This window comes from Arachis ipaensis, chromosome B02 (genome assembly GCF_000816755.2).
Source record: "Arachis ipaensis cultivar K30076 chromosome B02, Araip1.1, whole genome shotgun sequence".
NCBI lineage: Eukaryota > Viridiplantae > Streptophyta > Magnoliopsida > Fabales > Fabaceae > Arachis > Arachis ipaensis.
Genome location: NC_029786.2, coordinates 108,208,917 through 108,222,829, shown reverse-complemented (window position 1 = coordinate 108,222,829; position 13,913 = coordinate 108,208,917). Strand labels below are relative to the sequence as shown.

At 31.8% G+C, this 13,913-nt stretch overlaps 1 protein-coding gene across 2 annotated transcripts; it reads right to left on the bottom strand.

The window, feature by feature from the left end:
* Nucleotides 8,098-13,790, bottom strand: LOC107626454 (protein fluG). Of its 2 annotated transcripts, XM_016329333.2 has the most exons (18): nt 13,498-13,790; nt 12,726-12,977; nt 12,554-12,621; nt 12,360-12,475; nt 12,176-12,281; nt 11,924-12,080; nt 11,738-11,833; nt 11,586-11,634; nt 11,232-11,494; nt 10,962-11,134; nt 10,749-10,869; nt 10,608-10,660; nt 10,389-10,518; nt 10,118-10,263; nt 9,816-10,004; nt 9,108-9,340; nt 8,647-8,783; nt 8,098-8,408 (listed from the first exon to the last, which is right to left on the bottom strand). In XM_016329333.2, exons 1-18 carry the CDS (start codon nt 13,657-13,659, stop codon nt 8,346-8,348), a joined length of 2,514 nt encoding a protein of 837 aa, XP_016184819.1. In that variant the 5' UTR covers nt 13,660-13,790; the 3' UTR covers nt 8,098-8,345. The 2 variants fall into 2 exon arrangements, with proteins under 2 accessions (XP_016184819.1, XP_020972398.1); XM_021116739.1 differs by lacking the exons at nt 8,098-8,408; nt 8,647-8,783; nt 9,108-9,340 and adding an exon at nt 9,474-9,636 and having other exon boundaries at nt 9,788-10,004.

The following is a 13,913-nucleotide window of genomic DNA, read 5'->3' as shown; positions in this document are numbered from 1 at the left end:
CTCTACCATATCTTTTCTAAAATAAAAAGTAAATTATTTCTTGTGTGATAAATTATCTTTTCATTAGAACTCCAAAATTCACGTTATTTTCTATTTTTTTATGTTTTTTTAATTTAATAACAGTATCATTTTCATCATCTCCACCAAATACACCTCTTTCCTAATTTAAAAAAAAAAACGGTTTAATTATTCTGTTGGTCCTTATAGTTTCGTGAAATTTTCAATTAAGTTTCTATAATTTTTTCTTTTTAATTGGTCCCTACACCAATTTTTTTTCAATTAAGTCCCTTTTAGTAATAATTGGCTTAATTTTATAGAGACCCAACTAAAAAAATTAGTACAGAGACCTAAATAAAAGGAAAAAAAAGTGTAGGGACCCAATTAAAAAAATTTTGGTGCAAGGACTCAATTAAAAGAAAAAAAAGTATAGGGACCTAATTGAAAATTTTGTGAAACTATAGAGACCAGCAGAATAATTAAACAAAAAAAACCTAATGCATTGATGGGAGCATATATTAAACTATTATATTGTCACAAAAAATATTAAATTATTATTCAGATAACAATAAGACAAAATGAAATAAGTATTTTAATATTTACATTCCCCTCAAATATTAATTAATTATTTTATTATTCATGCCATTAATTACCTACAAGAATTTTATTTATGGTGCAAATTCATATCTGTCATACAAACTCATACCCTCTTGCTTCTCTCCGAGCGTAATATCTTCTAATACGAAAAAAAATCTTAGAAAGAAGAGAGCTGAAAATTGATAGTTGTGCTCGTTGAAATTGGAGATTAAAAACGTAAGAACAAGTTCAAAATCCTATCTTAATTGATTGAAAATGGTGATTTGATTTAAAAGGAATTAGAATTTTAAAATTAGAGAAGAAGAAGTGTATTTGGTGGGGATAATGAAAATGACATTGTTATCAAATATCAAGAGAAACATAGCGTCAATTGAAAAAAAAAAGATAACGTGAATCTTGAAACTCTGGTACAAAGATAATTATCAATAATCACTGTATATATCACAAAGGATAATTTACCCTTTATTTTAGAGAGGATATGATAAAATTCACCGTATACATATATACTTCTTAGTTTCAGATAATTAATTAGAGTATATATATATGAATTGTTTTATTAAAATGATACGAGTATAGCTAAATGCAAAGAAGGAAGTGAGAGGCTTGCAACGTCAGCAAAAGAGGTTGTAACTAACTCGGGACAGATGGCAGCAGATCCTCAAATTCAGGACCTCAAAAGAAGCGTGAGAAAGAGATCAAATAGCAAGCTGTTAAGAGATTTCAAGCACTAGGCGTATTGTGGTATTTTCTTCTTTCTTCTCTCTCAACCCTCTTTCTTTGGTCACTCTCATTCAGCTGCTACATAGAATTTTCCTTCTATTTTCCTATTCTGTTATTTTCCCTTTCCTGTGCTGATTCCCACTTCCATCTCTCAGGTTATGGATTCTTCCTACTGCTGCAATCAGATTCGGCGGATTCTGATTTCCCTATTTCCTTCAATTTTGACACAATTACTGTTATACTGAAGAACTCTATCTTGTTTCTGTTCTTAGAGCTCAAGTCACTGATGAGCTTGATTTCCTTCTGATTGTTCTTAGTTATTTTTGAACTCTAAACTTGTACTTCTGGCGTAATTACTCTATTCAATATACATACTATTTCACTGTTTTTGTTTAGAACATCTATCACCCTATCATAAAACAATAATCATCCTTATCTGTTATCTAAACTATAGTAAAGCCAACAAATAATTTTTGCCATAAAAAAGCTTCTTCATAAAAGGGTGTTTATATTCACTTTTTAAAAGCTTTATATCTGTGTGCTTTAATATTTATATACATCCTTTTTATATATACAAAAGAGGTGTTCATTGCAATTGTTTCCTTGGTTGCAAACTAATTGTGCCATATGATCAATGAATAAACAAATGATTTGATTATACATACAGTGATAACTACGCAGAATCCACTTTCTAAGACAAAATAATAATTATTAATCAATTAAATTATTTATTTATTACTACATCAAAAGTGGGTAATCTTAGCTGTCCATTATTCTTCTCATCGCTACTGTTCTCTTCTTCTCCTTCTTCCAATTGTGACTCTTTTCTATACCTTCACGTTAATATACTATACTATTATAATTATTATATAGTTTATATGGTTTTAATGTAATGGTTTATGGGTCCTACAAAACTTAGAGTGACTATAACTTATATAAGATAGTACCATATTATATATTTTTATATAGTTGTTCAAATGATCTGATAGATAGATAGATCATGATGAAAGGTAAACACATGAAGATAATGTATTTTATATAGACATCAACAAATTTAAAATTAAATGTAATCTGTTATTGGTAGTCACAATCTCATGATTTATATTAAAATAGAGTTGGACAGAAATCGTTATAGGCTGTAACAGTTTGTGAAAAAGGCGCAATACACATAAACTGCTACTGACTATAGATAGAGGACCAACCAACGATATTTTTAACTCGATTCGGTCTAACTTCAACTATAAAATCAGGAATTAGACGAGTTGAACTAGTCATCCCAACTGCAATAGATGGAAGACCAACCAATGGACAAGCAGGTAAAACCACAGGCATCGAAGTTGAGGCACCCCCTAAGTAGTCGACTGAGGATTCGGCGCTGATCTTTCAGAGCTGTCGACACCATCTTCTAACTTAGCAAACAACTCGTGTATTCTAACTTTCGGAAAACTTCGCCTACGATGAAACAAGACATGCATATCTTTATCGAACCCTATCACAAATATATCGTACGTCACACCGATTGACACAACAGTAATAGAGATCTTGTAAAACAACTTTTTCACCCACTTTATCTCACACACCCCCAACTTTTTGTAATATGCTGATTTTTAATTATGACAACATATTCGATGCCCGGATAAAGATACTCAGTAATTCCCTATTCGTAAATTTAACATCGTGTCTTTTGCTTTTTTGAATTTTGTCAGAACATGCACTAGAGTTAGGAAACTCTCCTCACCATCCATATGTGAAAATAATACTCTAGATCTACTACTTCTCAATTTTCTTGGTTAGGTATATGTAGAGAATAATCCTAAGCATAAATTGCTACTGCCTTCAGCATTTTTTACCTTACTCCCTTTGAACATAAATCGCTATAGTCAGTAGCGGTTTATGTACATTATCCCTCTTTCAGAAATCGTTACAAGCTATAATAGTTTTTTGCCAGCTTCATTTCAATGTAAATTGTGATTACTATTTAATAGCAGATTACGTTCAGTTTAAATTCCTTGATGTATGTAACAATTTTTATAGTTATACAAAAGTTACAAATAAATATGTAGTTTTAGGAAGTTATAATTTAGTAAAATTAATTTTTAATTATTTTAATTAAGTAATTTGTCCTAAAATAATTATAGTACTTAATTAATGCAATCTCATACTATTGGGTAAAAAATATTCTCCATAATATTCTTTTTGCAGTGTAGTACCTCTTAATATTAAGATTTAATTAAGTTTGATTTTAAGGTAATGATGAAAGTATAAAATATATTGTCATGTTCATACAGGCTTCGTTTGGTTACTGTCTTCAGAACATATAGACACAGACACAATTATACCAAAAGACATAGACATAGATAGACATAAATTTTTTAACGTGTTTAGCATGAGTGTACAAGACACAACAATTTAATTCAAATGTCCATTTTATCTTTATTAATTATCTACCATCATCTTCTACCAACATTAACGTTGCCGCCACCATAGTTTTCTACCACCACCACCACTGTCACCTGCAATTTTTTAACTTCATCGCAAAATACTATCTTTAATTTTCATTTATTCATCAGTTCAGCAATTTAATTTTCTCATTAAAAAAAACTGAAACAGGTTAAAATAAAAAAAAAAAACGAAAATGAGAAGACAAATCTCAAGAATGATCGACTACTATTTTAGGCTTTCTTGGTTTTTTTCGCCTTTCTTATTGAAATTGATTCAAGTAATAGTGGAGATGAACAGATCTGGGCAACACCTGATGAATGTAGACGAATAAATATGACCGAAGATGATGACCCATGGTGGTGATAGGTGCGACTGTGTGAAGAGAGAAAGAGAGAAGAGGATGAAAAAGAAAAAAAACGGCATCAATGGTGGCGGTCCGTGACAGCGGTATGGAGGGACACAACAATGGAAGGAGAAGCAGAGTGATGGGTGTAGTGATGCGAAGAGAGAAAGAGAGAAGGAGATGAGAAAGAGAGGAGAGACAATGACTATGACGGTGGTATGGAGGAGGGACACACCCATGAAAGAAGGAGGATGGAAGAAGGAATGTGGAGGTTGGAAGGATTTTGGGGTTACAAACACGGAATAGAAAAGATAATAAGAGAGAAAAAGGGAAATTAGGGTTAGATTAATTAGGGATATAATTGAAATTTTAAAAAAAGAAGGGATAAAAATGTAAAATTTTGTGTCTTATAAATTATGTCTCAATGTCTCAGTTCAATAGAGAAACACTAAAAACATGTATTTTGTGTATACTTATGTATCATCGTGTCTATCATAAATTTGTGTCTCAACAAACAAACGATAGACATGTGCCACCGTATCCATGTCTTTAGTGTCCAAAAACACCAACCAAACGCACGCACAATGAACACACGAGATAATTTGTGCACACATATGTCAGGTGGTCCTAAATTTCCAAAGTTTGATATAGCCAACTGAATCAAATCCAAGATTTTGTCCATGTCTTAACTTTGTTACTTTATTTATTTTATCTCTGTATTTTGTTCCTCAAAATCTTGGAATACATACTAATACAGTAGCTTAAAGAAAAATATAATATCTGAATTATGAAATATATAGGAGTTTAATTATTGATTCCAAATACTCTTGTACAACACAAGGTCAAAATAAAAAAAAAAAAAAGTACATTATCTACAAAGCATGACAGAGATTTACTAACCAATAAAATTAAAACATTAGAGGTCTCTTTTACATATGTATAATCTATAGTTTAATTAGTAATTAATTCCAATCTCATGTCCAATAATATTTTATTAGTTTTGAAGAAGTTTGAACATAAAATTTATTATTTATTTCCGGACATAAAAAATGGACTTCCGGTGGGTAATAGAAAGTAATAGAAGGTGACTTAGTTTCGATAATATATGAAGTATTCAACTATCATACGAAATATATATATAGATTGAAGTCTGGAACTATTTTTTTTTTTCTTTTTTAAGTAAAACATTTGTTTTTATTAAATTAAAAGACAGTTTTGAAGGAAGTTTTTTCTTATAATCTTTAGAAACTTTTTTTGGAAGTGAAGAATAATTTATACCAAGAAAGAAGGTAAACAAAAACACTTACCTTTTTTAATATTCAAATTAGTTCCTAAAAGATCATGCGATCTTCATTTTCGTCCTCGAATGATTTTTTTAATTAAATTAGTCCCTGAAAAATAAAATGCATGTCAAATTAGTCATTCTGTCAGTTGAATGATGACATGGCACATTAAGTGCCACATGGCATGATGACGTGGCACACCACGTGACAGGTCAGCGACACGTGTCATGCCACGTCATCATCCAACTGACAGAAGGACTAATTTGACTTGCATTTTATCTTTCAGGAACTAATTTGATTAAAAAAATTATTCGAGAACGAAAATAAAGATCGTATAATCTTTCAGAGACGAATTTGAGTATTAACCCTTAAAATTATTGTAAAATAATTAAAAACTCTTATCTCTAGCTTTAGAGGGACCACTAGTTGGTATTTCAACATTTTTTGTTTATCAAAATTTGACATCAAGATACTAGTGATAGCATGTGTCCATGCATTAATCTTCAACATTAAGAACGTTAGTATTATTGGTTATTCTTTTGAAAACTAAAGTTATCAATAAAATATCAGCCATATATATATATATACTCGAGTTTCGCAATTGCATTATAATAATATTTACCATGCATATATATACACCGACAATAAAATCATTATTTTCTAAAAAACTTATAATTTAAAATCTATAATAAACAATAAATTTTAAAAAAATGAGCTAATATTAATTTAAAACATTTAGTTGTCATTAAATAATTTGTAACTCCTTTTTTGTTTGAATTTCTGCACTTCTCTTTTATTTGTTGAATTTTTTAAGCACGTGGACATATGCTAAGTTATATGAATGAGACAAGTGAATTTGGGGGTAGGAATATAAGGAAGACAAATGGAAGTGGCCAATTTTAGCTTTGCCAATGGCTCTCATCATATTCATATATATTCATATATATATTTTTATGGCCATAATTTTGTGAAAGCTCAGTCCCACATTCATCACCTTATGATGACTAATTATTGATTTTATTATATTGTATTCCTTGATATGTCGGTAAATATTATTATTACTTTAATTTTAACAAGGCTTAGAGATAGTGACATTTAAGAGTAGAAGGAGCAAAGTTTAGAGAAAGAGACATTAGTTAACTAATCAAAGTAACTTTTGTTTGGTAAAATTCCTAAATTGAAATATAAAGGTATGGAACTTTTTTTTTTTTTAATCTTTGATAATCAGGACTGTTAGAAATAAGAGACTAAATTGGACAAATAATTTGTGTATTATTGAGTGTATTCAAGTTGTTTATTCAAATTGTCTGAATGATACAATATAGAAAGGTATTTATAGGGACTAAGAGAATCGTAATAATAAAGACGTAATATTCTATAATAAATATTCAGATATACTAAATAATTTTAATTGATCCTAATTATATTCTAACAAGGATAATTTAGTGAAAACATAAACATATGATGTGTGTTGTGAATAAAAATAATATTTATGCTAAAAAAATGAATTTATGCCTTTTCCCAAATCTAAAAAGCCTAAATTAAACTAAACAAAATAGTTTGTGATCTAGTTCTTCATATATTATAAATTTATTTTTGAAAAAGCTTTTAAATTGGGAACAAAAACTACTTATGTAGTTTCCCAAAAATGCTCTTCTTAATTAACCATTTTTGGGGATGAAGAGAATTTCTTTTTTATTTTTATATAAATTATTTCAAACATTTTCTTATTTGTATTTAATTTATGAAGAGAAGTTTTGATGGTTATCTCTTTATTTGTCTTTATATTATTCGTCACAAAAGATTCCCTTGATGAAACTTCCACTATAAAACACAGCAATTTGATTAACACATTGTCTAATTGTCTTATTCTAATATAACATGTAAGTTAAGGATTAGCATCCATCTCCCCAACACTCAATTAAGTTTTGTTCATATAGATAGATAAAAAAAGTAACATTATTTTTTATAAAATAAAGTTAAATATGCTAGTATAGAAAATGAAAAGAGTATGTAGATGTCAACCTATATATTAATAAAATACATATGTTATGTGTAAGACCCACTAAATGTTTTTGTGTTGAGCTCTCACCTTCTCACTTTTAGAGAAGCCTTATCTATCCCCTATAAATTAATATGGTTGGAGACATAGTTTTGAGTTTTCAGATGATGTCTTATGGAGTTTCCAATTCTCAAGATGTGACCTTAACCACACAAAATCTAGAGAGAAATGATGAAAATGCAAAGCATATAATAAGCATCCATGTATTACATTTTTTTCCTCGTGTATGGGCTCAGTAACTAGATTTTGTGAAGAAAAACACAGTCGGCCCAATTAGGTATCCCAAAAACGTAGAAACAAACAAAAAAATGTATAAAAAAAGGAACAAAAAAATGTATCCAAAAAATCTGAAAAAGAAACTAACCAAAATCATATTATAAGCCCAATTCGATTGTAGGATACTATATTTTGTGTAATTATTTTAGGTGAAATTTCAGGCATCATGTGAAATTATTAGTTAAAAATTATTAAATAATTTTTTTTGGTGACTTATTAAATAATTTGATATATTTGATTCAATTGTTATCTAATAGTCCTTATCTATCAACTTTACATGACAACTGCGCGTGAATATTTACCTTTATTTTACCTCATACACTAAATTGACCTACACCACTTTTGAAAAAGAAAAAGAAAATGTATTGTCCAACAAAGAATGAGAACAAATAATACATTTCATTAAAAAAATGAGTTCATTCCAATCAAGATTACTCAAGATTACTTAAATATGAGTTGACAAATAAAATTATTCCATCATATATAAGCATAACGACGAGCTCTATATATTAAGGATAACTTATTAGATAACCACGAGATATACTTAAACTAAATACTATGAACAAGATTAGGCAACCAAAATCTAAATCTAAATCATAACAAACATAAATTGTTATCCATTGCTTCAGTATATGTGTATGAGTTTCTTGTAAGCATCTTTGTTCTTTGAGTAATGATCAATTTCAGCCTGCATATCATAAATTCATAAAATAAGTATCAAATTTTGTCGCATCGATGATCCTGCTCCGAATTCCTTACTCTGTTTCAAAATAAATGTCGCTCCGACCAAATTGATATATTGAAAAATCAATTTATTTGAATATAATTACATCGGAATAATTCAATTTTTTCAATATATATATTTAGTCAGAGCGACACTCATTTTGAAACGGAATAATTTAGAATTATGCAAGTCATACACATACCTTTCGGACCGCTTTTATGGCAACCATCAAATTTTCGCCGATAAACTCCTTAAGCAAGTCATCCTTATGAAGAGCTTCCAAAGATTCAGAGAGCGATGTTGGCAATCTCTGAAGCTTTTCTGGATTTGGAATTGTATCTGTTTCATAAATGAAAATAATAACTTCATTATTTCATATGAACTTATACAAAATTGCAAACTGTTTGAAAAATCATATAAACTGTGTGTTGATACTGTTAGGCCACCGTGGGGAGCTCTCAACTACCGAGGAGATTTAGAAGAGGAATCAAGAAAGATAACATAAGATGAGAAGACACCACATCCAACTCAAAACTTTTAAATGTCAAATTAATGGGTCTCTCATCTTATAAACTCCTCACTCTTCCTTACTTTTTTTGATGTGGAACTAACTTCACACTTGCAACACCAACAGATACAAACAAGTACTATTCATGATCTTACCAACAGGTTCAGGAAGCGGAAGATGCCTGCGAAGACCGTCTATGCCGGCGGCAATTATGGCAGCCAATCCCAAGTGTGGATTCGCAGAGCCATCAAATGATTTCATCTCAAAGTTGCTTACAAGGCCATCAGGAGTTCCGGGCGGAGATGCGGTTCGCAATGGAGCTTCTTTGTTGTCATTCCCCCAGCACAAGTATGCGCCGCTCCACGTGTTTGGTTGTAACCGATCATAACTGAAAAAACCAAGAACAATCTAAGACAGGTGAAAACTCACATGCAGTTGTCATTATGTAAAGTTGATAGTTGAGAACCGTTAGATAATAATTTAGTCAAATTTGTCAAATCATCTAACAGTTCTCAAATATCAACTCACAGAAAGATAACTGCATACGAGTTTCCACCTCTAAAAAAATTCGAGTTTAATTTATATACATAGTTCTGTACAGACATCTAATTAGGTATTGTCACATAGACAAAAGTCGCGACGCCACTTTTGCTTATGTGTTAGTACCTGATCGGATGTCATTAAAAAGGTGGAAAGTCAGGTGCAGTCGACTTCACGTGAAGTTGATAGTTGAGAGCCGCTAGATGAAAATTTAGTCAAATCAGTCAAATAATCTAACGGCTCTCAGTTATCAACTTCACCTGAAGTGGACTGCACCTGAGTTTTCACCCATTAACAAACTTGGTTTAAATGGGAAGAGCAACCTGTTAGGAATTGGAGCTACAAATGCCAGAATAGAAGGAAGATGATGCAAAACTCCAGCCATAAATTCTTTCCCTGTTGTTGATATTCCGTGCTTCGACGATTCATCCTTCGCCATAAACACATTTTTCCCATTTTGCCATAAGCTAAGATGCACATGGGATCCAGAACCCAAATCATCTAGCTTATACCTTCAATATAGACAAGAAAAACACATGTAATACACACTTTCAAATTGTTTCTTGAGACTCAAGTAAGATAGCAGTGTCTTAAAAAAGCAGAAGAATGGTGAAACTTGACTTACTTTGGTGCAAAAGTCGCGAGAAGGCCGTGCTTTCTTGCTATTGCACGGACAGCTTCGCGCGCGTAAATCAAGTTGTCAGCAGCTTTAGTGCAAGTGGTGTATCCCAAAGCAATTTCAAATTGACCATTTCCAGCTTCAGCATGTAACTACAATTTTATAGAACAGAAAGGCTTGAAACTAGCCCTCAGAATATAGAGCTTTTCTAGAAAAATCAGATGATTTTCGATTAAAACCAAGCGAAGCTGTTACCATTTTATAGATCATTTCTTACCTGCTCTACTGAAATCCCCAAGGAAAGAATAGCAGCAGAAATTTCGCGAAATATCTGAGAAGCAGCGTCGAATGCTGACGATGAGCAGTAATGACTCGAGTCAAATGGTAACCATTCTTCATTCCCTTCCCTGAATATAATTACACCCTTTTTTTTTCATCTTCACATTTTAATTAATTTTCATGAAAATTTGTTCTGGTGATATGAATTATTACATACCTTGTTATGCTCTTTAAGAGATAAAACTCATTCTCAAATCCTGCTTTCATTTCCTGGAAAACACAAATCAAAATTGAACACCAAAGTACTTTGGTTCAAAGATATGAATTCGAATATCAGAATTTCGCAATCGCGACATACCAAGTTAAATTCGTCTTTCAGAATCTTCGAAACTCGTCTTAAGGCCTCTCTCGGACAATATTCCCAGGCCGTTCCGGCTTTGATTTGCATATCACATAAAACCATTTCTTCTTGCTTGCTCCTATCATCACATAAAAGAGTTGAATTACTTGCACCACAAGTTACTATAATGTAAGATGATTAAAAAATCAGCTTAAGAAAGATTATAAGTACCATGGAATTCTTAATTTAGTAGACAAATCAGGCATTAATCTTATTTCACCAACTGCAGTTAGACCTGACCCTTCAGCAGGTGCATCCATAAAAGAAACCATAGACATAATACAACGCGCCAAACCAACTCCATTCTTCGAAACAGCATCATCGAAACGCTTTTTAGGAACAACCTGAAATAAAATTTGACACCATATCAGGAATTCTAATAGCAGCTCATGTCATGATTCATGAATAACTGAAATTTGCTTTGATGGAACTTAAACTCACCCTGCATCTATGCTGCCCTGAACCATCAACGAATATGATACGAACCAGTGACGAATCAGACTCTAAGCTACTAGTATTCAACTTAGAAACCAAATTGTATTCTGAACTAGCTAAACTATTAGTTGGACTAATCTTGTAAAATCGAATCGCATTTCGTGCAAATATATCTTTAGCAGCTTCCACAGCCTCAGGAATTGAGAGATCACCATCAATGCACGCGTCGCGCAGAACAGCGAAAACAACTTCACGAGACCACTTTGCACCTATGTTGCAAAATATTTTTTCAACCACTTAATCTTACACTACAGAATATAAATTCTTCAAATTCAGGCATAGGAATAGATGTTAACTAACCTAAGTAAAAGGTTTCTGGAAATGCATAGCCATCAGTGCTGAACATAACCTGAAATCCAAAAACTTAGCTTAGTCTTGTGACATTGAATTTCATGTCCTAAAGTTAAATAAATCATGATCTTGAAGTATAACAATATTCTTATTCTTGTCACCTTATTTATTGGAGCTAGCTCTAATAGCTCTTTCACTGAAGATATCATGCCATGTACACTAAGCTTTGGAATCGCCAACCCGAAATCAAGGTAAATCTGCAAAACAAGATTGTTATATCTAAATTTGAATCTGAAATACATATTCAGACTTACTAACATAATTCAATGAGTTGAGAAAAGGTTTGCCTGTGAGTAAACCGAAGCGAGATACGACGCTTCCCTTGAGAACGGATAGGATGCGTGTAAAATGACTATCCGAGACTTCAAGAATCTCTTGTCTTCAAGGACTGCACGTAGGTGAAGAGGATTGGACAGTCGCATATCCAAATCTTTATCCCCAAAACTAGTTAAGCAGACCAAAAATTTAGTACCAACAAATAATTTTCTGAAAGCTTTTCAGCTTTAGAAGTATACTAATTACTAAAAGCCATGGATTACCCTGTGTGTATCTGCATTGGCAAGTCATAGGATTGAGCAACTTCTAGACTTTGCAAGAAGATATAATCGACGAAATTTTTGTTAGCTACGCGAACAGGCTTCCCAGCTAAAAAGTACAGAATATGCTTGATTAAGAACATACCAAAACAGAACATATTATAACCAATCTGCATACTCCACTAACCACTTAAATCCTGTCCGAGACCCTCCTCGGCCTCTATTGCTGTCACATTTGGATTGATTTCCAGGCCACTTCGGTATGCAGCTATGCTTTTGAATCCAAAGATCTCACCGGCAACTGTAACCATACTGTTAAGGATCATAGCTAAACATTTAATGTGTTCATATACAGAGATTTATTAACATATAAAAGGATATGATTTCAACTTTGAGACAAATGCTTTTGTAAATGAATCCAATGTCCAAGAAGATCCATCTGTTAAACCCTTTAAGAGCATGAGACACAAATATTAGATAGAAATTCAAGAACATATAGCAGAATTCAGAAAATGTGAAATAGAACTATTAGAACTATCTACAAGTATCTTACTTCGTCAAGGATTTCCTCGGCGACTCGTTCAATTCTTAAGATTCTACCAACAACAGGGGTAAAACTCCTATGCCATTCAAGATCATGCTTCTTGTCAAATTTTAGTCCATCATCAATGAGTAAGGTAGAGATTCTTGCGGCTTTGAAGCACGATGTGCTGATCGATTGTAATCCGGAGACTCTCCGGTGTTCTTCAATAGCTTCCAAAGATGACTCGGATCCATAGAGCTCAGCAATGTCTCTTAAACTTCTCTGATATTACATAATAATCCATTGTCAACAAATCATATCTTCTGTTCAAAATCAATGTATCTAGACACAATTTCATCCTTATACATTAATTTTTCTATGTACCAATTTGGACAGCAGGTACTACCAGCTTCCAAGTGCTTATTACACATTTTAAGCACCACATAATAAATCAATTTGACAGAAAATTCTCAAGAATCTATTCTGTTTATCAATAGAGAAAGGAAAAATTTCATTTCTTCAACTTCATATCCTGTTTATCACTCATGATGAAATTGAAATGCATAACTCAGGCAAACTAAACTTCAATTTATGAACATTTTATCTGCTTAATAATGCTGTAATTGCAGAACTTAATCCACCTAAAAAAGTGTTAGGTGGTCCACACTATACTACTAGTTTTTATAGGTTCATAAATAGATGAAACACTATCATCAAACATAGCATATAAAAAATCATAAGCTAAGAAATAAATGAACATTAAGAGGAGTTAATTAATAGTTATGATGATATTGATATGGACCTTGAAGGAGAGAGAGTGTGGTGAGAAAGAAACAGCATCACCATAGGCTTCAGAGAAGGCATGGATGAAGGGGAAGTTAGAATCAATGGAAACTATGTTGTGGGCATGTGCATCAACCAGCTCCACCTCTTCCACCGTTCTTCTCAACTCACTGAAATCCATTCTTATTATTTCTTCTCAATCTCACTGATCTCTTCTTCTTCTTCAACTCCTATAAGATGCTGGGTAGTCAACACTTTCTTCTATTGTCTCTGACTTTCCAATATGCTGCAATAATAATGTATTATGCAATATGCTTATATATAGTGTGTATAAATAATTATAAATATGTATATTTAATTATTAAATGTAAGTATAAAAAATTTTAAACATGTATATTAAGACAAATGGATCTTTTTCTTCTTTTTTTTTTTCCT